Source organism: Eutrigla gurnardus, assembly GCF_963514095.1.
Source record: "Eutrigla gurnardus genome assembly, chromosome: 14".
In the NCBI taxonomy this organism is placed as follows: Eukaryota; Metazoa; Chordata; class Actinopteri; order Perciformes; family Triglidae; genus Eutrigla; species Eutrigla gurnardus.
This window is the reverse complement of record NC_139937.1, coordinates 1,010,497-1,035,731: the sequence shown is the minus strand read 5'-3', so window position 1 is coordinate 1,035,731 and position 25,235 is coordinate 1,010,497. Positions and strand designations below refer to the sequence as shown.

At 42.6% G+C, this 25,235-nt stretch overlaps 1 protein-coding gene across 1 annotated transcript in view; it reads left to right on the top strand.

Moving 5' to 3' along the window:
* Positions 1–25,235, top strand: part of creb3l4 (cAMP responsive element binding protein 3-like 4) — a 42,552-nt gene that overhangs the window by 5,443 nt on the left and 11,874 nt on the right. The window contains exons 2-8 of the mRNA XM_084027223.1: positions 2,898–3,050; positions 4,127–4,382; positions 5,429–5,535; positions 5,795–5,884; positions 14,367–14,473; positions 18,215–18,283; positions 20,009–20,093. Of these exons, the coding sequence (XP_083883349.1) occupies positions 2,901–3,050; positions 4,127–4,382; positions 5,429–5,535; positions 5,795–5,884; positions 14,367–14,473; positions 18,215–18,283; positions 20,009–20,093 (864 nt within the window). The 5' untranslated portion in view covers positions 2,898–2,900. The remainder of the gene's footprint in view (positions 1–2,897; positions 3,051–4,126; positions 4,383–5,428; positions 5,536–5,794; positions 5,885–14,366; positions 14,474–18,214; positions 18,284–20,008; positions 20,094–25,235) is intronic.

Below are 25,235 nucleotides of genomic sequence, written 5' to 3'. Positions count from 1 at the left end.
CATTTTGACATAACATGCTTCAGCAGTACAGAGCTGAGGTCCAGCTCTAGACAGTATACAGATTACGTGTGTGTCTGCACATGTGTCCATATTTGTCCGACATGAGTGAACAACAGTCTCATCTTATAGCCGGGCATGACACAAAGTCAGTCAGTTTCTGGTTCAACTAATTGTTTGGGTACAGAAGGTTTTTTGTTATGCTCCCATGCCGTCTCAACACAGTGTCTGCTGATTCGTACCTCTGACCTTTATCAACCCTCATGTATTAATCTGTACCGGTCAACGATTGAATTTACATACTTTTTCTTAAAGCCACTTAGTGTTGCTGATTTTTTTACTTCTTCTTCTAACACATTCCATTGTTTAACACCTGTGACCGATAAGGAAAAGGATTTTAACGTAGTTCGTACCTTCCTTTGCCTGACAATCATGTTCCCTCTAAGATTGTGTCTCTCCTCTCTTTCTAGGAAAAGTATTTGCAGGTTGTGAGGGAGGCTTTTGCTAGCAGCCTTGTACATCATTTGTACTGTGCGATAGTTTATTAAGCCATATAGTTTGAGTATTCTTGTTTCGATAAATAACTGATTTGTGTGTGCCCTGTAGTTGGCATAATGTAAGATTCTCAAAGCTCTTTTTTGGAGTATTAACAAGGGCTGTGTGGATCCTTTATATGTGTGCCCCCACACCTCTGCACAGTATTGCAGGTGTGGAGAGACTAGTGCGCACCTGGTCTGACGACCATGCCACTGGAGCAAGTCTGGGCTGTACCACACCACCAGCGAGCAAACGAGGCCACAGTTGCTATGGTGTTGCCTTGGCATTTTCATGGCGTTGCCATGGTGTCCTCTGCACCGCCACCACCTGGTGCCTGATGGGTAATATAGCCTAATGTCCTTCACTTTCTCCAAAACCACTAGTCAAAATCTGCTATGCTCCCCTCTGCTCAGTCTGGACTTTATTCAGTGAAAGGAGAAATAATAAAGCTCACTTGTGCTGAGGGCAGCATGGTGGTGAAGTGTCTGCTGTCTGCTGATCTAGACTGGACTGGTTTGGCTGGAAGTGGCTATGATAAAGGCTTCATGTCCATCACCGTATCGTAAAATAATCAGCTTGTGCTGCGCCGCATGTAATCCAAAAGCTTCACATCACTGATCGCCGGGGCGGTTGCTTCGGTTGTCCACTTGTCCAGTGTTGCATGTGTCTTTTATGTTGACAGGCTACGTTGCCATTTACCGTATGTGTATTGCATGTGCACCAATCATTTGAAAAAAAAAAAAAAAAACCCTGCTGCAGCATGATTCTCTATTCTCCTTCACTCTCTCCTTGTTATTGCTATTTCTGAAAATACACACGCACACACACATTTTGCTGTGCATGCATATTTAACACACAATGCGTACATCACTCAGCCAATGATCCTCATCTTCCTCTAGCCCTCACTAAGCTGCAATCTAAAGCATCGCTGCGATGAGTACTCCCATCATCCCACACAGGCACACACGTGGCCGTCCCCCTTTCTGTGTTGACTTTGCATGTTCTTTCCATGCTTGTGTGGGGTTCCGGTTTCCTCCCATCATCAAAAATCGGCTCAGGTTGGCCCATAGTGGTGGCGTGCTCAGTCGCAGTGGCTCAGGACAAACACTCCATCTGACCATCACAATTTCGTTGTACAATGACATGTATAATGACAATAAAAAAAGATATCTATATCTATTTCTGTACTTGTCCTGCTAGATCTTAGTGCTGCGTTTGACACCATTAACCATGAAATCCTAATTTTTAGACTGGAAAAATTAATTGGCATCAAAGGAATCACATTAAGCTGGTTTAAGTCTTATTTATCCAATAGATCTCAGTTTGTGCATGTTGTGCATGAAAAATCCATGCGCACTCAAATTAGATACAAGGTTCTGTGCTCAGACAAATTCTTTTCAATTTATATGCTTCCTTTAGGCAATATCATTAGAAGACAAAATAAATTTTGGATTTTACACGGAGCCAGTGCAGAGAATCTAATACAGGAGAAATGTGATCCCTTCTTCTAGATTTAGTCAGAAGAACACGTGCTGCAGAATTCTGGACCAGCTGGAGAGATTTAAGAGATTTATTGGAACAGTCTGATGATAGGGAATTACAGTAGTCCAGCCTTGAGGTAACAAATGCATATTAGAAAGTCATATACTTCAATAGTCTTCCGGAGGAAGATTCTGAGCAACAACCAGCCCTTTGTGTATTGTGGAAGAATAAGTCCTATTCTGTGGCTGGTTCAGATGAGGTTCAAAAGTCAACCACAATCAAATAGGATGAGATAAAAATAAAACTGTGAGGTAACACATTTTCTTCGACAGTGTGATAAGTCAATATTGTTTTTCTGATTCTGACATTCTCACAGTTTGACAAGCAAATGAAACACGGTTCACAGTTTATCAGGTTTCTATTCAGTCAGACTGGTTGGACTAGAGGCCAGGTGTGTGTGTTTGTGGGTGTGTACCTACCAGGATATCCTCCTCCTGTGAAATGATCTCCAGTTTGTTTTTTCACGGTCACGGCTGTTACGGCAGAATGTATACACAAACATTTAAAAATATATTTTTTTTAAATGTACTGTATCCCATCCCAGCTGACAAATGCAAAGGCATGGTTCACCCTGGGCAGGTGGCCAGTCTATCACAGGGTTGATAGACTGGCAGACAACCATTCACACTTATCCTGAAACTTTCCCTATCCTGCATGTCTTTGGACTGTGGAGGAAGCCGGAGAAAACCCAACATACTCCACACAGAAGTAGATTCTCTTACTGTGAAACACAGCGCTAACCACTACACCACAGCACCACCCTCTGTATGTGCAGTATATAAAACAACAGTGTCAGACCAATTTGTGACATGTTTCATCAGGTGATGGATGCAGAAAGCAGCGATCTGTTTATCGGCGGTGGCAGCGTTATGGCAGCAGACAGCTGGCAGCTTGATGTTCCTTTGTCCTGCTCAGACCTGGTCTTCGGTGGCTCAGAGAAACCCCTGCAGGACTGGACCGTGGACCCCGATTGTGTGAGTCTGTGCTCCAGCATCAAGTGTTAATATGTATTGTGTATTTGTATTGTACTGTATATGTATTGTGTATTTGTGTATGACAAAATGTGCAGTCTTCAATATTATGCTATCATATGTTTGTCCATGGTTTAAGACATTAAAAGCTGCTTTCAGCATGTTCAACTCACATTCAAGGACTTATTATTAACTACAACTGTGCTACATTTTTATGTTTTTGTAAGGCTAAATTCATCAGTAGCATTTAGTCACATGTAAGTCTTTGGTAAATGGTAAAAAACACAATTGACTTGCCCTGCTGTGATGTTTACTAGGCTATTAGGAAATGCAGTACCAAAACCGGCCACCCCACCAATATCAGGATTTTAAAAAATCACTGTGACAAAATGAGGCAAAACACCCTCCCGATTTTTTAATATGATTTTAACAAGAATATGATCTTTCAAAAAAAGTAAGTTTGGACCTGATACATGTCAGTTTTTTGGAATATGACTCTGAATTGGGCAAAGGTGTGTTTACTTCCATTTTTGAGCCTTAATATCTGTGAAACTAATCATCTAAGAGAAACCATATTTTTTAGAATGTTTAAGCTAACCCGAGATAGAGGCAGAAGTGATAGAAGTCTTTTATCTACAAAAATGGGGGCTCAACACCTCTTCAAATTTGCTACTTCATTTCGACAAGCCACATTTTAAGTACCTACCATACTAGGTTATCATTGAGCTACACCCCTGATATTCCATGTCTGGAGGCTATTAGTAACAGATATACACTGTAGAAAATTTGAAGGCCACAGGTGAGATAGTTTTCCAGATATTGCTGTTTAAAAATGGCTTTTCAGATTATGATGCCAAAAACCGTCTAAACTACCCTTCATTCAATGATGTTTCATGAGAAAATTGTTGACAGCAGAGACCTAATATTTTGGATTTGTTCTATTAACAAGTGTGTCTTTGTACTAGAATTTTTATAGAACATTCTGAGATGGTCAGGTGGGAAGATTTTCAGAAATTTGATGAAATGACACGGAATGACCCTAATGTCATCTGATCCAGACCCTCTTGATTCTGTCACAGATGCAGAATGACAGTGAGTCAGAGGACGTCCTTCACGGGGTCGACCCAAACGAGGTGTTTCCCAGCGGGCCACGTACTGACTCCTCATCTGAGAGTGACTGCGGCGTATTTATGGACCCTAAAGTCGAGAGTCACTTCACCACCGTGACACCCGCCACAATCCAGCCGATCCCAGCGACCGTCTATCAGCTGGTTTATGACATCAGCGGCGTGAAGACTGACCTGGGACAAGAGAACGTCATCTCCATAGAGCTCGGTGTGTTTATGATTACTACAGTTTTAAAAAATCAGTCAGTCCAGTTTAAATGCAATCATAAAAAATATTACAGTCATTTAAAACCAGTCGGTCCGGTTTTAAATTAAAACATGAACATCAATACAGTCATTTAAGTAAATGTTTGTTTAATGGTAGCCCGCAGGATCATTTGTTAATTTGTCATTTCCTTCACTGGCACTAGACGTACCAGAGACTAGGTGGGGCTTAATATGAACTACTTTCATAGGCCTCTGGGGGACCAGAGTTTCTTCCATTTCTGATTCAGCAACGTCAGGACGATGAGCTCAACATTGATTGGCTTTCACGTTACAGCATTGAACCAATTTCTTACTGGAGTTGAAATATTTCAACTAACCCAAACATACCAATGTGGTGAATTTATTTCTGTTTGTTTTGCATTGACTTTGAATGCGATAGCACATGTGAAATGTTTGTTCCCTTTCGGTGTGAACACAGCAGGAGGATTAGCAGCTGCCATGTTCATGTCTGCAGAAGTATGTAGCACTTTGAATGGTGATGTAGCACTTTGAATGGAAGGAAGTATTTTATATATATGCTTATTTCAACAGTGTAAGCATCTGTTAGAAAAAATACATTTTCTTGTTTCAAACGCAATAAATATATGTCGCTTTCCATGGTTTGTGCTGATTGTTACCATGGTTATAGGCATCACATGACTGACTGGTCGCTGGTTGAAAAACTCAATTTATCAGATTATTTCAGGTGCTGATAAAGTGACAGTGATGTGATTAATGTGTTCACCAGGATATGTGTCACGTTCATAATGTACAATATTATTCTATATGACACTAATAGTATAATAATATCATAAACGTGTTGATGCTGTTATTTTGTCTCCAGATGGTCTTGTATAGTTTCTATTTTGGTTTTATGCTTATTTAAGTTTATGTCAGTCAGATATGTTCTATATTTATCTTTGTGCTGCTGTAACAATTGGGTTAAAAGTTAATCTCTCTACATCTTTTATTATTTATCACAGTGATGTCACTTCCTGTCCCATACAGATGAGTGGAGCTCTCAGGTGTTGTTTTCCGACTCGTGCATAGTCAACGAGCTGCCGGTGGTTTCTACGTCTCACCTTGCGAACCCTCCCAGCCCTGGCAGCGATCTGGTGAGACAAGGAGGACTGACTCTTCTTCTACTGAGCCTTTTCTGTTGTTGGCCTAAAACCATTATCAGTTAGACTGATCCACCTTCTTCAAGTGGCTTAATTATCATGGTGAAGATGAAAAGAAGGGAAGGTTGTACTGTATGATTTGATCAAGGTACTATTCGTGTATTCATATGATCGCATTCATGGCTGTTTTCATTTGAGAAGTTGATTAGTTAAATGTCCTCTATGAAGTGTGCTTACTGGACGACTGTTGCAGCTTTATCCAGAGCTTCAGCTGACTGAGGAGGAACAGAAGCTACTGACTCAGGAAGGAGTTTCTCTACCCAACAACCTTCCTCTCACCAAGGTCAGACTGCTTTCACCCACATTCACACATTCACACACGGTCTTCACTGCATTACAATGACTAACTACACATCTTTTGTTTTCATGTATACATGACCAGTGTTGGTCATCTTACTTATTTAAAAAGTAATTAGTTACAGTTACAAATGACTTCTCCTAAAAAGTAATTGAGTTAGTAACTCAGTTTGCACATTGTAAAAGTAATTAGTTACTTAGCAAAGTAACTGATGTTATTTTTTATGTTCTATAACGCTATTACGTTCTATAAGATCTTGAACGTCAAAGATGTTTATATTAACCGATTGAAGAATCAAAACACTATATAAAAAATTTTAAATAACAAATAACATTTATTTGAACTCAATAGATTGCAGCCTGCCATATGATATGCATAAAAATAAAAATATATAAAAAAATAAATATTGAAAATAAAATTCATGTGCTAATTTAAGACACAGAAATGTAAACTTGGGTAAAAAGAAACAAAGGAAAATATGGCCATTAAGTAGTGCAAATCTCTGTAACTGTATATTAATTACTGAACATTAAACAGAACACTATCCTACTCTTAAATATTCCGTAAAGTAACAATATTAATTAAAACTGCAAGCAGTATCGTGACAGGCCCTCGCTCATATGCGGTCGTGGAGTGCCTGCGGTCACAGGGCAGTGTCGTGGACGCTACCTGTGCTGCGGCCACCTCTTGTGGAGCAAGTTGAGACACAAGCGATTGACATTCAAAGCCATCCATCTCTCACGTGCGGTCGTGGAGTGCCTGCGGTCACACGGCAGCGTCGCAGCCGCCTAATTGTGCTGCGGCCGCCTCCTCCTGGTGCAAGTTTAGACACAAGCGATTGACATTCAAAGCCATCTATCTGTCACGTGCAGTCGTGGAGTGCCTGCGGTCACAAGTGAAACTACATTTCAGTAACAGAGCTCACACACATGTCCATGCCTTCCTGACATCTCTCCTCCTCCCCCTGTGTCCTCCTTGCAGGCTGAAATGAGAGGAATTAGTAAAAAAAAATAACCAGGTGTGGCTGTTACTTGGAAAAAGTCACAAAATCAATGACATTTCCTGTCGCCAGTAGGTGGCGCTCTGACTGTGGTGCAATATAACAGTGCAGATGTGTTTAGGAAGGAAGCCTAATCAAGTATGGAAAGTTTGGAGCAGATCAGAGAAGAAACACTGAAGTTATAATAGTTTTGATGTTTATGGCGAAGGTTCAACTGACAGCTGTGTGAGGTGCATGTGAAGTTTGTCATCTCTCCTCCTTCCCATGGTGTGACCCCTCCTCCTCCCCCTGTTTCCTCTCTACAGGCTGAAATGAGAGGAAATAAAAAAAAGGAATTAAAAGTGGCATGACTGTTGATCTGGTGTAAAGCAGACTGGAACTGCATGTCAGATTCACAGCTTCTCCATGTGTCACTGATAGATCTCTGACTCCCCCTAGTGGTTGCTGTGCCCCTGTGTCTCTCCCTTCTGTGCCTGTGTGAGGATTGAGTGAGGAACTTGAGTGAATTACCCAGGTGGTTAAAAACATTTTTCTTGCCCACTTCTTGTTGACTTTAGGCGATGGGTCCAAGAGGCTTTTTTGTACATCTCTACATGGTTTATCTAGGAAAATATATTTAGTGCGTGTACGCCCAACCTAGAGGGGGGGCTGTTACTCAGAAAAAGGGCATAAAATCAGTGACATTTCATGTCGCCATTAGGTGGCGCTCTGGCTGTGAGTCAAAATTGCAGTGCAGATGTGTTCAGGACGGCCTTCTTATCAAGTATGAATATTTTGGAGCGTTTTCAGAGAAACGCTGAAGTTATAACAGCTTTAATGCCTTTGGCGAAGGTTGAAAATAGTGCAGTCATGGCATTGCCCTGGCCACGCCCCTAAATATTCTAGACATCTTTGGGGAACTTTTTGTCCTTAAGGCCTTTCCAACCATATATCCAATTTTGGTATCAATCAGATCAACGGTATAGTCAAATTAGATTTAATGGGATCAACGGTATCCAAAGAATGAGCAACTTCTGGTTTTTCATAAAATCCAAGATGGCGGAAAATTTAGCTAGGCGGACTTTTGTACTCTAAGAGGATTTTTTGTAGAGGACACTTGTCCGCACATGTGTGCAAAATTTCATGTCAATCGGAGTTACGGTGTGGCGGGGCTGGAGAATCTCCACGCTAGGTGGCGCTAGCGAGCAACTTTTTTGTTGTTCGACTATGAAACCGCCAAATTCTCAAATTTTTCACCAGGCTCTATTGACATAAAGTATTTTTTCCTGGGCATAGCGTGCATGTTACATCAACATTCTTGCCTTTTAAGTTCAATGAGTGAGAAGTAGTGCCGGTACGGTTCGAGAATGCTACCTGTGCATTTCCCTGACTCGTCGTCATCGTCGCTGTCTTGCTGTGTTAGGTAGTCAGAGCGTGCAGTGAGACAGCCTGAGCAGGGCATGATCCGCCCACTGGCGTCATCATCCCCCCCCTTAATTTATAAGCTTACTATGAAATTTATCACGAGCCGATTGTCGAGTAACATTGTAACGTTATGTAGGCTATATGATATGTTAACAGCACTTGTAACTTACCTTCGAAAAAATATCCTTGTGGCAAGCCTTCAGGTGCCGCTTAAGGTTGGTTGTATTTTTTCTGCCTACTTTGTGGCCACATTTCCTTCACAATACACTCTGTTCTTTATCTGCTGGGTTATATTTAAAATACACCCATATAGGGTTGGGCGGTATGAGCAAAATCTTATATCACAGTATGAATAATTTCATATCACGGTAACGGTATATATCACGGTATGGTTTTTCCCCCTGTAAATTCAATTAATGGCTTAAAAATAACCATACTGTCGCATTTGATCATTTTCCTCTTTTATTTTAATTTTCTCACAGCAGCATAACATTATTTTAAAGAAAATATAATAAATAATAAGCCACAAAGAATGTGCAAATGTCTGGTAAACATTTGAACTCCAGCTTTAACTTAAGATTATTATTTTTAGCAAGTACTTGAACAGACAAGTGATATCAATGTTCAGTGCACACTTCAAACCTTAATAATATTATGCAAATGATTCATATTGTGTTAGAATTTTTAAAATCCTGAGGTTACATAGAACACCAAAATAAGTTAAGCACCGCTTTCACCGCAACTTTTCAAAATTGAACTTAAACTTTCTGCAAAATCGCGACCCTGAATACAGGATAAGCGGTAGACAATGGATGGATGGATGGACTTTCTGCAAAATCAGGCATTTTAGGCCACAACAGTCACAAAAAAAGCCCCCGAAATCCTGGAGGGACTGCCTAACAGACATCTTCAAACTTTCTGGACCCCACATGCTTTAAGAAGACCATCATCATCACTGTCCCAGCCTGTAGTGAGTTGCTCGAATGACTATCGGCCAGTAGCACCCACTAGCCTTGGGCCAGTTTAAACATTTTCAAACCGGTCTGACACTAAGCCAAAGACCAGTCTGAGCTGGTTATACCGACCTTTCCCACTAGGCGTTGCACTTACCATAGCAGACCCTCCCGAGTGATACCGTTTATAAAGAACTTTGCTTTTTGGCATAACACTGCAACGGTGTTTCTTTTTACAAAACATCCCGGCTTTGTGGAACCAGTGTTGGGACCTCACTAGAAGGACTACACAATGCGGCCTACAGAAGCCTACACATGCGGCCAGGACAACAGGACAAAGGGGGTTAAAAACTACACCGCCATTTTAGTTTCACATCTCACCCAGGTGAGTGCCCTATTGGCTGACAATCTTCAGGGAACCCCGGGGGGTCCCCTGGAGCGGCCTGAGCTTTATAAACCGAAGCCGCCTGGAGAACACTCTCTTACTCACTCTTACTCTGACTCCTACTCTGGCGTCTCTTCCTACAACCGGCGCAACACTACGTTGCAACGGGAGGCGACCCCTCCTGCAGCGCACCGCTGCAACAAGAGGAACCAAGCCTTCCAGCTACCAGACGCTGTCTGAAGTAAGCTGACTAAATCGCCAAGCCGCGATTATATCGCCGCTCGTGGAAGGAGGAAACACCAACTGTTTTCTTTTTTTTGAGTTTGATCAACGAGAGGAAACCCGCTCCGCTCTCGTCTGGACGAAGCCGACTCATCACGTCCCCCGCTGACGCCGGGGCCCACAAACTACCGCCGTTACGGAACGCCGTCATCGTCGATACCAGTAAGAGGCTATCAGTCTGGGCAGAGACATAAGTGATGTAGGACATGTAGGATACGCTTGTAATTCTTGCTAACGTGTTTTAAGTTCTGATCGCGGACCGCCGAGTCCGTTTGTTCATGTGCTGCTGTATTTGAATACTGATCGTGTACCCACGCAGCTGGGTTGATTTCTGTAACAGTGTTTGCGACTAACCTCCGCCATATTTCGCGAGCTCAGAAAGCCTCTACTATCAGTTAAAAGACCGGTCTCGCGGAATAAACGCCAGTTTATTCACTCGAGCCTGTGTGATAGCTGCACGGCTTCTGGGACTCAGAATATCGCTCGCGCATTCTCTCTCTCTTTGTTTGTGTCCCGCTAACACACACACACACATACACGCCGCACACAAGTGTCCTAAGCCAGCTGTTCCCGGCGGACGCTAGGGACATAGCTACATCTGGTGGCTACATACGGCTATCTCTCTCTCTCTCTCTCTCTCGCTACTCCATCGGACGTCAGTGGCTCCGCCCCTGAACGCTGCGAGGAATAGCTCCACCTCTCTCTCTCTCTCGCTACCCCATCGGACATCAGTGGCTCCGCCCCTGAACGCATTGAGGACGTAGCTCCACCTCTCACTCTCTCTCTCTCACTCTCTCCCTCTCGCGATCCTGTCTGACGTCAGTGGCTCCGCCCCTGAACGCTGTGAGGAATAGCTCCATCTGATGGTCGCGCCCGACCATATCTCTCTCCCTCTCTCTCTCTACACGCACACATGCACACACACACGCACACACAAACACACACACACTCCACGTGTGTCTCTCCTTCTGTTTAGCTTAGTTTTGTGTGTTAGGTAGTTAGGTAATAAGGCTTTGTTAATTGCAGTGTTATTGATTGTGATCATTATTACTGGTTTTAATAAATCTTATTATATTATAACTAGCGGTGTCTTGTGCTTGTTGTGTATATGTCACTGGATAACAGCAGGTTGTGAAGGCTAGTGCTTGAATTTCACGCCTTTGTAATTGTTCGATTGGTTTTGTACTCCTATGCCAATGATCACGATGATTGGCATGTGAGTATAAAACCTTTATATTGAGACTGAATACAGTTTTAGGTTATCTTTTCCCTGATCCCAGGGTGGTGCCCCGTTTATTCATGATTATATCATGATAATATATGAAATATAATTATTGATATCGATAATCATATTGACATTAATAATTAGCTGTTGATAACCAAATCTGCTCCTGCTACAACCCCAACACCAGAGAGGCGGATACGGCGATGTATTCAATGAGCGACTGAATTACGATTACCTTGTGCAACAACTGTGAAAGGTGAACTTTTGCTTATCTTGCATAATTTACATGACTCTTCAACTGCAAGGAAAGTTGCTGTGCATCTTTAACATGTTGCTGATACAACGGCGGCCTTGTACTAGCAACTAGCAGCTTTTTATCTTCTTCAGATCGACGTTCACACCTCGTTAAATGCTCAAGTCTTCTTCAATCCAACATGATGTTCATTTAGTACTTTACATTATGGTCCATTTAGAGTCCAACACACCAGAAAGCAGGGGAAGCTTTAGGGGGCGGGGCTTACCTGGTGATTGACAGGCCGCTACCACGCTACCAGTGTTGCCACAGTTACTTTGAAAAAGTAATCTGATTACTGATTACTGCTTTAAAAAGTTACTTAGTTACTTTGCAGATTACTTGTTTTTAAAAGTAACTAGATTAGATTACAGGTTACTTTATTAGTTGGATTCAGCAGTTGCCAACAACACCCCCGCCGCCTCAACATAAAAATGACAACACTCACTTTATTGGAATTGCGTTTTTAACAGGAACGTCAGCAATGTATCTCCTGACTACGTGACTTCACTCCCAGACATGCTAGAAGAAATCAAATATATTTTTATTAAGGAAAATGACAAACACAGTAGGGCTGTCAAAATTGCTCAAAAATGACGTTCGAATATTTCCTTTAAAAAAACTCACATATTAAAATTTCTGGCTGCGCATTAGGCACGTCAATAGCAAATGAATACAACGAGACATCACTATTTGTATTGGTAATTTATTTAAGTTAAAACATATTTAACAACATATTACCTACACAAAAATAAATAAATGAACTGATGGCCAAGACCGCAGACCTTTGCCTCTCGCTCACTCTCTCGCGCTCTCCCTCTCTCTCTCTCTCTCTCTGCCTCTCTCCCTCTCCCTCCCTCAAGCTCTCTCTCTCTCTCTCGCACCCTCACGCTGTCTGCGCATAGCGGTTTAAATGAACGATAACAATAAACAAATGCTTGATCAAGAGTGCTGATCAAGAGTTTTGTGCAAGCAATTTAAGGTTTTAAGTTTTACATTATAGAACCGACATTCCCGGACCTCAGGCCTCGCCCACCCGCAAAGCAGACAGTCGCGCCTCTGCTGCCGCTGTTGTTGTTTTTTTTTTATTACATTCAACAAAAATATAAACGCACAAAGAAAAACTTGTAGTTATTGTTATGGGACAAAACAGAGTAACTATCCAAAAATAACATTACAACTTTATCAATAAAGTGGCTTTAATTTGTGAGCATTAGGATCAATTTCAAAACAAAAGTCCTGGAGTAACTGCAGGAAGAACACAATGGGGGTCGATGATCCAAGTTCACAAACTTCAATAACGGGTGTGTCCATCATTAGCCTCACGCAGAGCGGTACACCGGCGACGCATGGGCATCACCAGGTTGTCGATCGTGGCCTGGGGGATGTTGTCCCATTCCTCCTGCAGAGCCACTTGAAGTTGGCGGCCATTCTGGGGAACTGGAACCCGCTGGCGGACACGCCTATCCAGACATCCCAAAGGTGTTTGATAGGTGACATGTCTGGTGAATACGGCGGCCAGTTGAGGACAGGAATACCCTCCTGTTCAAGGAAGTCCCTGCATATCCTGGCAATGTGCGGGCGGGCATTATCTTGTGGGAAGGTCAGATGATGGAGTTCAACAAAGGGCACGACAATTGGTCTCAGGATTTCATCTCGGTAACGTTGCCCATTCAGGTTGCCATCAATGAAATGCAGGCGTGTGCGCTGTCAATAGCAAATGCCATGCCCACACTAGCGCCACCATGAGCCACCCGTTGCAGAACATTGGCGTCAGCGTAACGCTCACCAACACGGCGCCAAACACGGAGTCTGCCATCAGCATGGTACAGCTGGAGCCGAGACTCATCACTGACAGTGGAATGATGCACATTCAGTTGTGTTGCCACAGCTGTAACGCTCAACCCAGCACTCAGCATGCCAATGGCACGCTCCCTCATGATTTGTGACATCTGTGGCATATTGACAAGTGACAAAAGTCCACATTTTGGTGTGCCCTTTTATTGACCAGACCAGAAGGAGTGTCTGTGTACTTGTCACGCATATTGACCACCACTCTGCCATGCTCCATGACTCTGGTGAGTTGAAATACTCAATCTGAGATTGTAGTCAATAGGAGTGGCCAAGTGACATAGGACTACTGGGTTTGAGTAAAACAAATAATTCCATAAACAAATGCATCAAGAATCTGAGCAAATGTCATGACATTCTATTTTTGTTCACCATTTCAAGTTCATGCGTTTATATTTTTGTTGAGTATATTATTTATTGTATATTAGAATTTAGAGTATTTGTTGACAGCCCTAAAACATAGTAACGCACATTTCCTTGGATAAGTAAGTAAGTAATCTGATTACTGGTTTAGAAATAATAACGCGTTAGATTACTCGTTCCTGAAAAAAGTGGTCAGATTGTAACGATTGTAATTTACTAAGTAACGCATTACCGGCATCACTGCACGCTACCAATGCAGTAAGCTACTAAGATGATTCTAGTACTTAGCTGTAAATTTGACCTTGACTTATGTAGCTAACCTTGTTAACAGCTTCACACCAGAATCCACATGGATCCAGATCCAGTAAGGGTGTTGCTTGGAGTGCTTGTGTTCATTCGCTCCTCCACAGTCCCAAATATGGTCACTTCCTCCACTGGTTGAAACAATTCTGAGATGGTAACAACCAAATTTCAAGATGACGACATTGGTTTGTGACCCCACAAACCAATGGGGCACGTCACTTTTTTCAGCACTTGTTTATTTTATTTATTTTTATTTGTTGACTGTGATCCTTGTATGTGAAAAACGTAATTGTCAATAAACCAAATGTGTGATTCTGATTGATTGCTTCCAGTGAATCAGGAAGTTGCAGTTTTGCAGGATTATTAGTCCTACAATTAATGTTAATTTTGATTAAATCTTTATTTGCAGGCTGAGGAAAGAATCCTGAAAAGAGTTCGGAGAAAAATACGCAACAAACAGTCAGCTCAGGACAGCCGGCGGCGAAAGAAGGAGTACATCGACAGGCTGGAGAGCAGGTAACGATGATTAGACAGGAAATGAATCAGTTAATTTATTGAGTAATCGTACGACCGAGTGGCTCTGGCTTCTCAAAAATTCTTAATATTCTTCAGGTTTAAGAGATACATACTGTATGTCAAATTAAGTGAGAAATTGTTCACTAATGAATTCATCAATTAATAATTAATTAATTTGTAAATGAATAATTCAATCATGAGTGTCAGCTCTGTCCCGTGACAGTAAACACGGCGCTGATTAGAGGTTCTTATCAGGGGCCCGTTCCAAAAAGCAGGTTTTCCTGAAACTCTGAGTTTGTTAACCATACTATAGTTTTCCGTTCAAGAAAACGAGTGAACTCAACCTTTAGGTCAGTTACCATAGTAACATACTCTGTGAACCTAACCTGCTCGCTGGCAGGTTTTCTTCAACAAACCCTGAGTTTCTCCTACACGTCTCCGCCTTTTTCCGGAATCTGAACCAACTCTGAAAAAAATTTCCGTCCTTTCCTCTACAACCCTCATCGATATGGAAATAAAAGTGATTCTAGCAGCTTTACGTCGGGAGAGGATTTTGATTATTAGGAAATTACTGTTTTCCCTACCACTGATCACATATCTAAACAATATTCTCCAACATTTTCAACATTTCATATCGCGGACATAATCCAGATTCTTTGCAGAGCTCTTTAAAATTTTGGCGAACGGGAGTTTTCTGAAAAAAGAAATTTCTTTGTTGAAATAGCCGCTTATATTTACTGTTTAATATGTGAAACATGTTTAGAATCTTGTGCCTTAGTCTACGTATTTGTGCAATATTCTTAAGCTTATACTTTCTTTTTGTGCCGGGGGGGGGGGGGATTACACCTATATGAAAATGACTATTTGTTCATTGCGCTACTTTGTGAACCACGGGAGTTGAACCCCTGTCACCTGCACCGTAGGCAGCAATGCTAACCGCACTGTCGCTCTGCGAGGCCGAAAATAAAGACTTATCACCTTTAGATCAATCAACTGTTTCATTCAGTTATACGAATTAAGTCAGGCAGTAAATGTCTGCTACACCAAGTATCTCTACTTTGCTGCTGTTACGTTGCTCTGCTTTCTCAGGATGAGCTTGTTTTCTATAACTCTCTCCTGGTTGCCATGGTGAATCGTAGTATCGGTGCTCCATTGATGATGGCCTTCTAGAGTCGGCAGGCAAAAAACAACAACAACAAAAATGCAAATTCCTCTGCCACAGCAGGACATATTTAACTTAAATTTAAAGCATGCATATTAACTAAAATAATTTAACACATATTGGTCCCTGACCAGCCGACCACTGTCATCATCATGGAAGATGGCAGGATTGTCCCAGTCCATGGCTGGTGGCACTCTGGGGGCCCTCTCCTTCCTCAGGCAGGCCACATTGTGGAGGACAGCACAAGCCACAGTAATGTCACATGCCTTCAAAGGGCTGACCCTTAATTTCTGAAGACACTTTCTGAAGACACTGACCTTTGGCCTTCAGGAGGCCAAAGGTCATTTCAACTCTGGCCCTGGTCCTTGCATGGGCATGGTTGTAGGCCTGCTGTGCTTCCTGGGGGTCTGTGAAGGGTGTCAGGAGAAAAGGCTGGCAGGCATACCCCCTGTCTCCCAGCAACACACCAGAGAATTCACCTGTCAACACAAAATCTCATCATTACAACCTCATAAACAGAGTGACATTCTTGACACAGCCATGATGTAAAAAGTGGTTATTAATTAGGGGTTGTGTGGCTCACCTTGTGATAGGCGCTGATAGATGTCAGAGGTCCGAAAGAGTGTGGAGTCATGGACTAAGCCAGGCCATTTTGCCACAACATTGCTGATCAGACAGTCAGCATTGCAGACCATCTGAAATCATAAGATGAGGACTATTTAACCAATCAATGCACATCACAAGCAATGTACAGTGTTCGTCAATTGACAATATCAAAAAGTTATGTTCACCTGAACATTGATGCTGTGAAAGGATTTCCTATTCACAAAATCCGCCTCATGGGCACCTAAGGGGGATTTTATTCTGATGTGTGTGCAGTCCAGTGCACCAATGACATTGGGGAGACCTGTAACACAAAGTAATGAGTATCCTACTATGACTGTTAAGAGTTGTCCTGTAATTTGTAGAGTCTCTTACCTGCAATCCTATAGAACCCCTCTTTGATGTCACAGAGTCTTCTGTGGCCAGGGAAGGAGATGAAGACATCTCACAATGCTTCAAGAGCCAGACACACACTCCTTATTGTGCGGCAAACTGTGGCCTTATTCAGCTGTTCTGCAACCCCCACTGAGTACAGGAAGCCTCAACTCGCAAAAAAGTGCAAGGCCACACAAACAATTTGCTCCACACTCAGTGCATGGCTCCGTGCTGTGTGGTGTTTAATCTTGGGACCCAGCAGTCTGCACAGATACCTGATGCCATCTGCAGAAAACCTGTACCTTTCATACAGATGGTCATCAGGGAAGGCTAGTGGGTCCAACCAGTCCCTGAAGACCCTCGCGCGCCTGAAGGCTCTCCTGAGCACAAGTGCTTCTTCATCCACCACATCTCGCAACAATGGGCACGCCATTGTCAAAGCAGAATTTTGGGCCTTTTTTTATTGTTTATAACTGTGGCGGTGTTGCCTTTCTTTTTAATTAAGTGTTTAACCTCCTCGTATGCCTCGATGAGGATTTCTGCCTTCGGCGGGGAAAAGTATGCCGCTCTATTTGCCATGGTGAATCAGTGAATCTGTGATCGGCGGCGGGGTCTATTTGAGGGAGCCGTGAGCGCGCACCTATCCAGGGGTGAAGTCGAATTGTCTATTTTGCTTAGCAAGGTTCCTAACTAAACAAGTGGCCACTATGATAAGAGCCGTTCGGATTCTCTAGATGCAAAGGAAAGGAGCTCCAATGCTTCCTTTCAGAGCACCTTTAGCATAGGATGCAAAGGACCTTCCTATACGAAAGGAGAGGAGATCACGCCGACTCACAATTCTTTGCGAGAGCAACATTTAAAGTGCCGCACACCTTGGCCGTTCATGAAAACAATGCATCATGTGCATTTGCATATTTATTAACAACTCCTTTCATGCAGACATATAGTAATTGGAATTGTGTTGATAAATGTGTGTGGACAGTGCTTATAATTGAATGGTATTTTTTATTTATTTCAATCGTGTTACAAATGTTTGACAAAATTAAATAAATCCGCAATGAACGGTCAAACAGGAAGGAGGAGCTGCTGGACCTGAAGCCGGTCAGTGGACCAGCTGTTTATAAAACCAACATGGGGAGAATTGGACAACGTGCTTTTTGTAGTCCATTATTGTAGTTTCTCCAGCGCAGACACACGTCAATCACCTGTGCCGATCATCAGCTGTCAATCATCAGCAGAATTATAATGACGTAGCTTATTGAAAGTCCAGTCGGATTCTCTGAGTACTGCGATCAACTTTTCCTAAATCCTTTTCAGTTCTCCTATCGCCTTTCCTTAACCCTGTGACGTTTTCCCCAGAGGTCAAGGAATAGGAGTTAGGACCTTATTTTTTGACTATTCGACTGCACCCCGGGATTGGTTTCACCTGGCTTGATGAATCCATGTCTGCTCATCCTGGCTTGGTCTTTGTGCAACCAAATAAGCCTGGACGCTCTTGTTTTGGATCGATTGAGCTCAGCTCAGTCACTTATCCTGGATGTCTTAATCCTAGTTTTGTGCAACGGGCCCCAGGTTTCTAACAGAGGTGTGTTTGTTTACAGGGGAGCAAAGTGTTCTGCACAGAACAAGGAGCTGCAGAGAACAGTGGAGCAGCTAGAGAAAGATAATACGTAAGACTAATGTTATTATTGATTATTATTAATAATTTACTGGTCAATGACAGAAATGATGAGTCACATTTATTATTGATTATTACTTATTCATTAATATTTAATCCTGCATTTTGTTGTCTTCTTATTTATTTTGTCTTGTCTTCTTCATTTTGTTGTCTTCTTCATTCTGTTGTCTTCGTTCTGTTGTCTTTGTTCCATTGTCTTCTTCGTTCTGTTGTCTTCTTCGTTCCGTTGTCTTCTTCGTTCTGTTGTCTTCTTAATTCAGTCGTCATATTTTTCTGTTGTGTTCTTCGTTCTGTTGTCTTCTTCCTTCTGTCGTCTTCTTCGTTCGGTTGTCTTCTTCGTTCGGTTGTCTTCTTCGTTCTGTCGTCTTCTTCGTTCTATCGTCTTCTTTGTTCTGTTGTGTTCTTCGTTCTGTTGTCTTCTTCCTTCTGTTGTCTTCTTTGTTCCTTTGTCTTCTTCGTTTCATTGTCTTCTTCATTCTTTTGTCTTCTTCATTCTGTTGTCTTCTTCGTTCTGTTGTCTTCTTCGTTCTGTTGTCTTCTTTGTTCTGTTGTCTTCTTCATTCTATCGTCTTCTTTGTTCTGTTGTGTTCTTCGTTCTGTTGTGTTCTTCGTTCTGTTGTCTTCTTTGTTCCATTGTCTTCTTCGTTTCATTGTCTTCTTCGTTCTTTTGTCTTCTTCATTCTGTTGTCTTCTTCGTTCTGTTGTCTTCTTCGTTCTGTTGTCTTCTTTGTTCTGTTGTCTTCTTCCTTCTGTTGTCTTCTTTGTTCCATTGTCTTCTTCGTTTCATTGTCTTCTTCGTTCTTTTGTGTTCTTTATTCTGTTGTCTTTGTTCTGTTGTGTTTTTCGTTCTTTTGTCTTCTTCATTTTGTTGTCTTCTTTGTTCCGTTGTCTTCTTCATTCCATTGTCTTCTTTGTTCTGTTGTGTTTTTCGTTCTTTTGTCTTCTTCATTCTGTTGTCTTCTTCGTTCCGTTGTCTTATTCGTTCTGTTGTCTCTGTTCTGTTGTCTTCTTTCTTCTGTTGTCTTTTTCCTTCTGTTGTCTTCTTTGTTCCGTTGTCTTCATTCTGTTGTCTTCTTTGTTCTGTTGTCTTCTTCGTTCCGTTGTCTTCTTCATTCTGTTGTCTTCTTTGTGCCGTTGTCCTCGTTCTGTTGGCTTTTTTGTTCCGTTGTCTTCGTTCTGTTGTCTTCTTCATTCTGTTGTCTTCTTCATTCTGCTGTCTTCTTCGTGCTGTTGTCTTATTCGTTCTGTTGTCTTCTTAGTTATCTTGTCTTCTTCCTTCAGTTGTCTTCTTCGTTCCGTTGTCTTCTTCATTCCATTGTCTTCTTCGTTCCGTTGTCTTCGTTCCATTGTCTTCGTTCCGTTGTCTTCGTTCTGTTGTCTTCTTCATTCTGTTGTCTTCTTCATTGTGCTGTCTTCTTCGTGCTGTTCTCTTATTCGTTCTGTTGTCTTCTTAGTTATCTTGTCTTCTTCCTTCAGTTGTCTTCTTCGTTCCGTTGTCTTCTTCATTCCATTGTCTTCTTCGTTCCGTTGTCTTCGTTCCATTGTCTTCGTTCCGTTGTCTTTGTTCTGTTGTCTTCCTTCTGTTGTCTCTCGCTTTGATCTGTGTCCTTTTTTCCGTCAGCTTCCTGTTTCCGTTGTCTGAGAGTAATCACATGTCGATTGCTGCATTGATTGACTTATTGACTGATTGATTGATTGATGTCTACCTGCTGTTCAGGTCTCTGCTGACTCAGCTGCGACAGCTTCAGTCTCTGATTAAACAGACAGTCAGTCAAGGAGCCCAGACTAGCACCTGCTTACTGGTAAGAAAACCACAGCATGATTTGTGTGTGAACGTGTTGTTTGTGTGTTACAGTATTGTGCGTTGTGTGTCTTTTTTGTCTTTGTGTTCGTTTTGTGTTTCTTTCCATCAAGTTTGCTTTTATTGGTATTTTCTTGATCAATGTGGGAAAACAGTGTTCTGTATTGGTTGTTTTATGACCAGTGTTGGGCACGTTACTTTAAAAAAAAGTAATTAATTACTAGTTACTTCTCCCAACATGAACAATGTCGGCAAACCGCTTTGCCGAAGTGTTCCCAAACGGGAGACCTTAATGTCGCGGGAGGGTCCTCCAACTCTGGCTTGTTGCCAACGCTAGCAGCATTAGCCATGACGTCCGCTACTACTGCTGTTTATTGTGTCGCGGTGTGCGCAACTGCACATGTGCGGCTGCAGCACGCTCCACAAATGCGGTCCTCTACTTAATATGTCCGTATGGAAACTCGTTCGGTACGCCTCCGTTCCGAACCGAGCACCCCGGACCGAAACGGTTCAATACAAATACATGTACCGTTACACCCCTAGTGCAGACGCTTTTCCTCTTTGCTCTCACCCCTGCCTGCGATTTTCTGCTATTTTTTGCTATCTGCTTCTCCTCAATAAGAAACAAAGAGCAGCAGCTCCTGGATATTTACAAAACCAGTGGGATTATATTTTCTTTGAGATAAAACGGGCATTTTTCAATATTTTTACGACTTCCTCAACGCTACGCGAGGAGGCCTACCAAACAAGATAAGCCTGAGCCTGCTAAAGGTAATTAGCAGAAGATGCCTCCCTTCTCTACGGAAGATTACCATAAACTCCTACAGAAGATTTTACTGCTGGAAACAAAAATGAATCGGTTAGAAGTAAATGTAGAAGTGAATGGACTTTGTGGGAACAACACCACTCTAGCACTGACTCAAAACAGTGGACAGGAGCATGCTAGAACCCAGCTAAGTAGCAATAATGAAGCTATGAAGAAACGGGAGGATCCTGTACACGGTAATAAATCTACCAGCGATAATCCTCCCTGGAACACACTTGGTGCGAAGCCAAAGAGAAGACCATTTCCCCGTGACATGGGAGAACGGATATCTGGCAGGACCCAGTGCCCCGATATCTGTGATCTGACCGGCTGGCCTGCGTTACCATCTCCATCCAGGCACAGCGCCTCCTCAACCCCACTGCCTCGTAGGACACAGCAGTGGACAGCTGGGAAGAGGAGAGCTACCAAGAAACCTCCCCAGCAAACAACTGTTCAACTAAAGAACAGGTTTGCTCCACTGCTGCAGGACCATGGATCCCCCTCTGACTGCCTGGATAACCCCCCACCACCACGCAGCAGGGTAAGACCTGCTAACTTAAAGCCACAGAGAAAGCTAACGACAGGGCCTGAAAATCTGATTGTGGGTGACTTTTCTGTAAAAGATATGAAAAGCAGTAATAACATCAAAGTACTCTGCTTTCCGAAGGATACGGTGTCTGATTTGGAAAAAAGAATCCTGGAAATTGTGGCTGCACACCCAACTGTGAAAAATATCATTCTGCACATTGGATTTAATGACATTGAAAAACAACAATCAACAGAGTTGAGAGAGGACTTCAACAAACTCTTTGAAACAGTCAGCTCTGTGAATGCTGAGGTTTTCATCAGTGGCCCTCTGCCCCCGACCGGGAGAGGAGCGGAGACATTCAGTAGACTGTTCTGGCTCAACAAATGGCTCTCAACTGCATCTCTTGCTCGCCCAATGCATTTTATTGACAATTTCCGCTTTTTCTGGGACCGCAGGCATCTTTTTAAGACAAACGGACTTCGCCTAAATAAGCTAGGGGCAAAGCTATTCATCACCAACATGTCACACTGCCTGCGTCATCCATCTGTCGCCAAGGACAAGAGACGAGAGGAACCAACAAAGAGGGAAGACGAAAGACAGATTATCAGAAACGTCGAAGGAGGACTGAATGTGGATCCCTCCCCCACCCCCCCCAAATCTCCATCCAGGTCTTCATCATTCTCCCTCCCTCCAATAAACCTTTCTCTCCCCTCCTCCCCCTTGGAGTTCCAAGAGCTACCCCCACCTACCCCCCGCCCTTCTCAGATTATCAACAACGTCGAAGGAGGACTGAATGTGGATCCCTCCCCCACCCCTCCCAAATCCCAATCCAGGTCTTCGTCATTCTCCCTCCCTCCAATAAACCTTTCTCTCCACTCCTCCCCCTTGGAATTCCAGGAGCTACCCCCACCTACCCCCCGCCCTACTCAGACCCCCTCTCCCAAGGCTGCAACTAAGTCACCAAAACCCAAGACCCCCTCTTCCAAGGCTGCAACGAAGTCACCAAAATCCAAGACCCCCTCTTCCAAAGCTGCAACTAAGTCACTAAAATCCAAGCCTCTAAACCCATGTCATGCTGATGATCTTGTAAACATCTTTAATTCCAAAATTCTGAATGTCATAGATGTCATTGCACCTGCTACGGTTAAAACAATTTCTGGTAAGCAAAAGGCACCCTGGAGAAAAGCTGCTGTTGTGACAGCCCAGAGAAGAGAGTGCAGGAAGGCTGAACGAATCTGGCGGAGTACTAAACTTCATATTCACCATGACATCTATAAAGAGAGCCTTCGGGCCTACAATTTAGTCTTAAAAAGTGCGAGAGAAACATACTTCTCCAATATCATAAACAACAACACTAATAAGGCGAAAACCCTATTTGCAACTGTTGACAGACTGACCAGGGCTGCACGGTGGTGTAGTGGGTAGCACTGTCGCCTCACAGCGAGAGGATCCCGGGTTCGATTCCCGTTTGCATGTTCTCCCCGTGTAAGCGTGGGTTCTCTCCGGGTTCTCCGGCTTCCTCCCACAGTCCAAAGACATGCAGGATGGGGATAGGCTGATTGGTGACTCTAAATTGCCCGTAGGTGTGAATGTGAGCGTGAATGGTTGTTTGTCTCTACATGTCAGCCCTGTGATGGACTGGCGACCTATCCAGGGTGTACCCTGCCTTTGCCCAATGACAGCTGGGATCGGCTCCAGCCCCCCCGCGACCCTGAATACAGGATAAGCGGTAGACAATGGATGGATGGATGGACAGACTGACCAACCCCCCAACACAAATACCAGCTAAACTCCACTCCACACAGAAATGCAATGAGTTTGCATTCTTTTATACTAATAAAATTGAAGGCATCAGACGCGCCATCAATATCTCAAACAAAAAAGTTGGATCACCACCCTGTTCAGGCAAAAGTAACACAGCAATGATGGCAAGCTTTAATGCCATAGACTCTAAAACTCTAGTGGAAACGGTGACAAATCTAAAATCATCCACCTGCTGCCTTGATGCTTTACCTACCAACTTTTTTAAGAATGTCTTTGACTGCCTATCAATAGACGTATTGCAAATAGTTAATAACTCCATTCAATCAGGCAATTTCCCAAAGGCCTTCAAAACTGCAGTCATTAAACCTCTTCTAAAAAAGCGGAGCCTAGATGCCTCTATTATCAACAACTACAGACCAATTTCAAATCTACCCTTCATAAGTAAAATAATTGAGAAAGTTGTCCTCCAACAACTAAATCACTTCCTGGCTTCAACTGGCTGCCACAACAACTTCCAGTCAGGATTTCGACCTTTTCATAGCACCGAGACGGCCCTTATTAAAGTTGTAAATGACATCCGTCTTAACACAGACTCTGGCAAAACTTCAATATTAATGCTATTAGACCTCAGTGCTGCATTTGACACTGTCGACCACTCAATACTCTTGGACAGGTTGGAAAACTGGGTGGGGCTCTCAGGCACAGTCTTAAGCTGGTTCAAGTCATATCTACAAGATAGGAACTATTTTGTTTCCATTGGCGACTTTGTATCAGAACCTACCAATGTAATGTGTGGAGTCCCCCAAGGTTCAATCTTGGGGCCGACTTTATTCAACATCTACATGCTCCCACTAGGACAAATCATGCAAAATAATAACATTGACCACCATTGCTATGCCGATGACACCCAAATCTATGTAGCACTATCACCAAACGACTATCGCCCCATAGATCTTCTGTGCCAGTGCATTGAGCAAGTCAAAGACTGGATGTGCCAAAACTTCCTACAACTAAATGAGGATAAAACTGAGATAATTGTTTTTGGTGCTAAAAAAGAAAGGTTTAAAGTAATTCAACACCTTCACTCTCTGTCCCTGAAAACCTCAAACAAAGCCAGAAATCTTGGGGTTATTATGGATTCTGATTTACATTTCGACAGTCACGTTAAATCAGTAACAAAATCAGCCTACTATCACCTAAAAAATGTAGCAAGACTTAGAGGGCTCATGTCAGCTCAAGACTTAGAAAAACTTGTACATGCCTTTATTACTAGTAGGCTAGACTACTGTAATGGTCTCCTTGCAGGTCTTCCGAAAAAAACTGTCAGGCAGCTACAGCTTGTTCAGAACGCTGCTGCTAGAGTTCTTACAAAGACCAAAAAATGTGAGCACATTACACCAATTCTTAAATCCTTACATTGGCTCCCTGTATGTCAGAGGATTGATTTCAAAATCCTCCTGCTCACATATAAATCACTACATGGTCTAGGACCGAAGTATATCACTGATATGCTCCCACTACATAAGACTTCTAGACCACTAAGATCTTCTGAGACCAATCTGTTAGTGATTCCCAGAGTAAACAACAATCACGGGAGAGCATCATTTAGTCACTATGCAACAAATGGCTGGAATAAACTTCCTGAAGATGTTAGACTTGCCCCAACTCTGACCACTTTTAAAACTAGACTGAAAACTTTTATGTTCACCATAGCTTTCTGCTAAATCTTTTAATGTCTGCACTGTTTTTAATTATTGCAAATATGTTTTTATTCTCTTTTCTTTCTGTAATGCATTTTAATTTTTTTTTATTATTTTCTTTTAATTCTTCTATTTTTTTTCTTTTTCTTCTCACTTTGTTTTATGATGTGAAGCACTTTGAGTCTGCCTTGTGTATGAAATGTGCTATACAAATAAAGTTGCCTTGCCTTGCCTTGCCTTGCCTAATAGAAGTGTAACTACATACATCAGAACAAAGGGAGCTCGCTTATTTATTTCTGTAATGTTATAAGAAGGATGAAACTTCCGTCAAGTCATACAACTGTT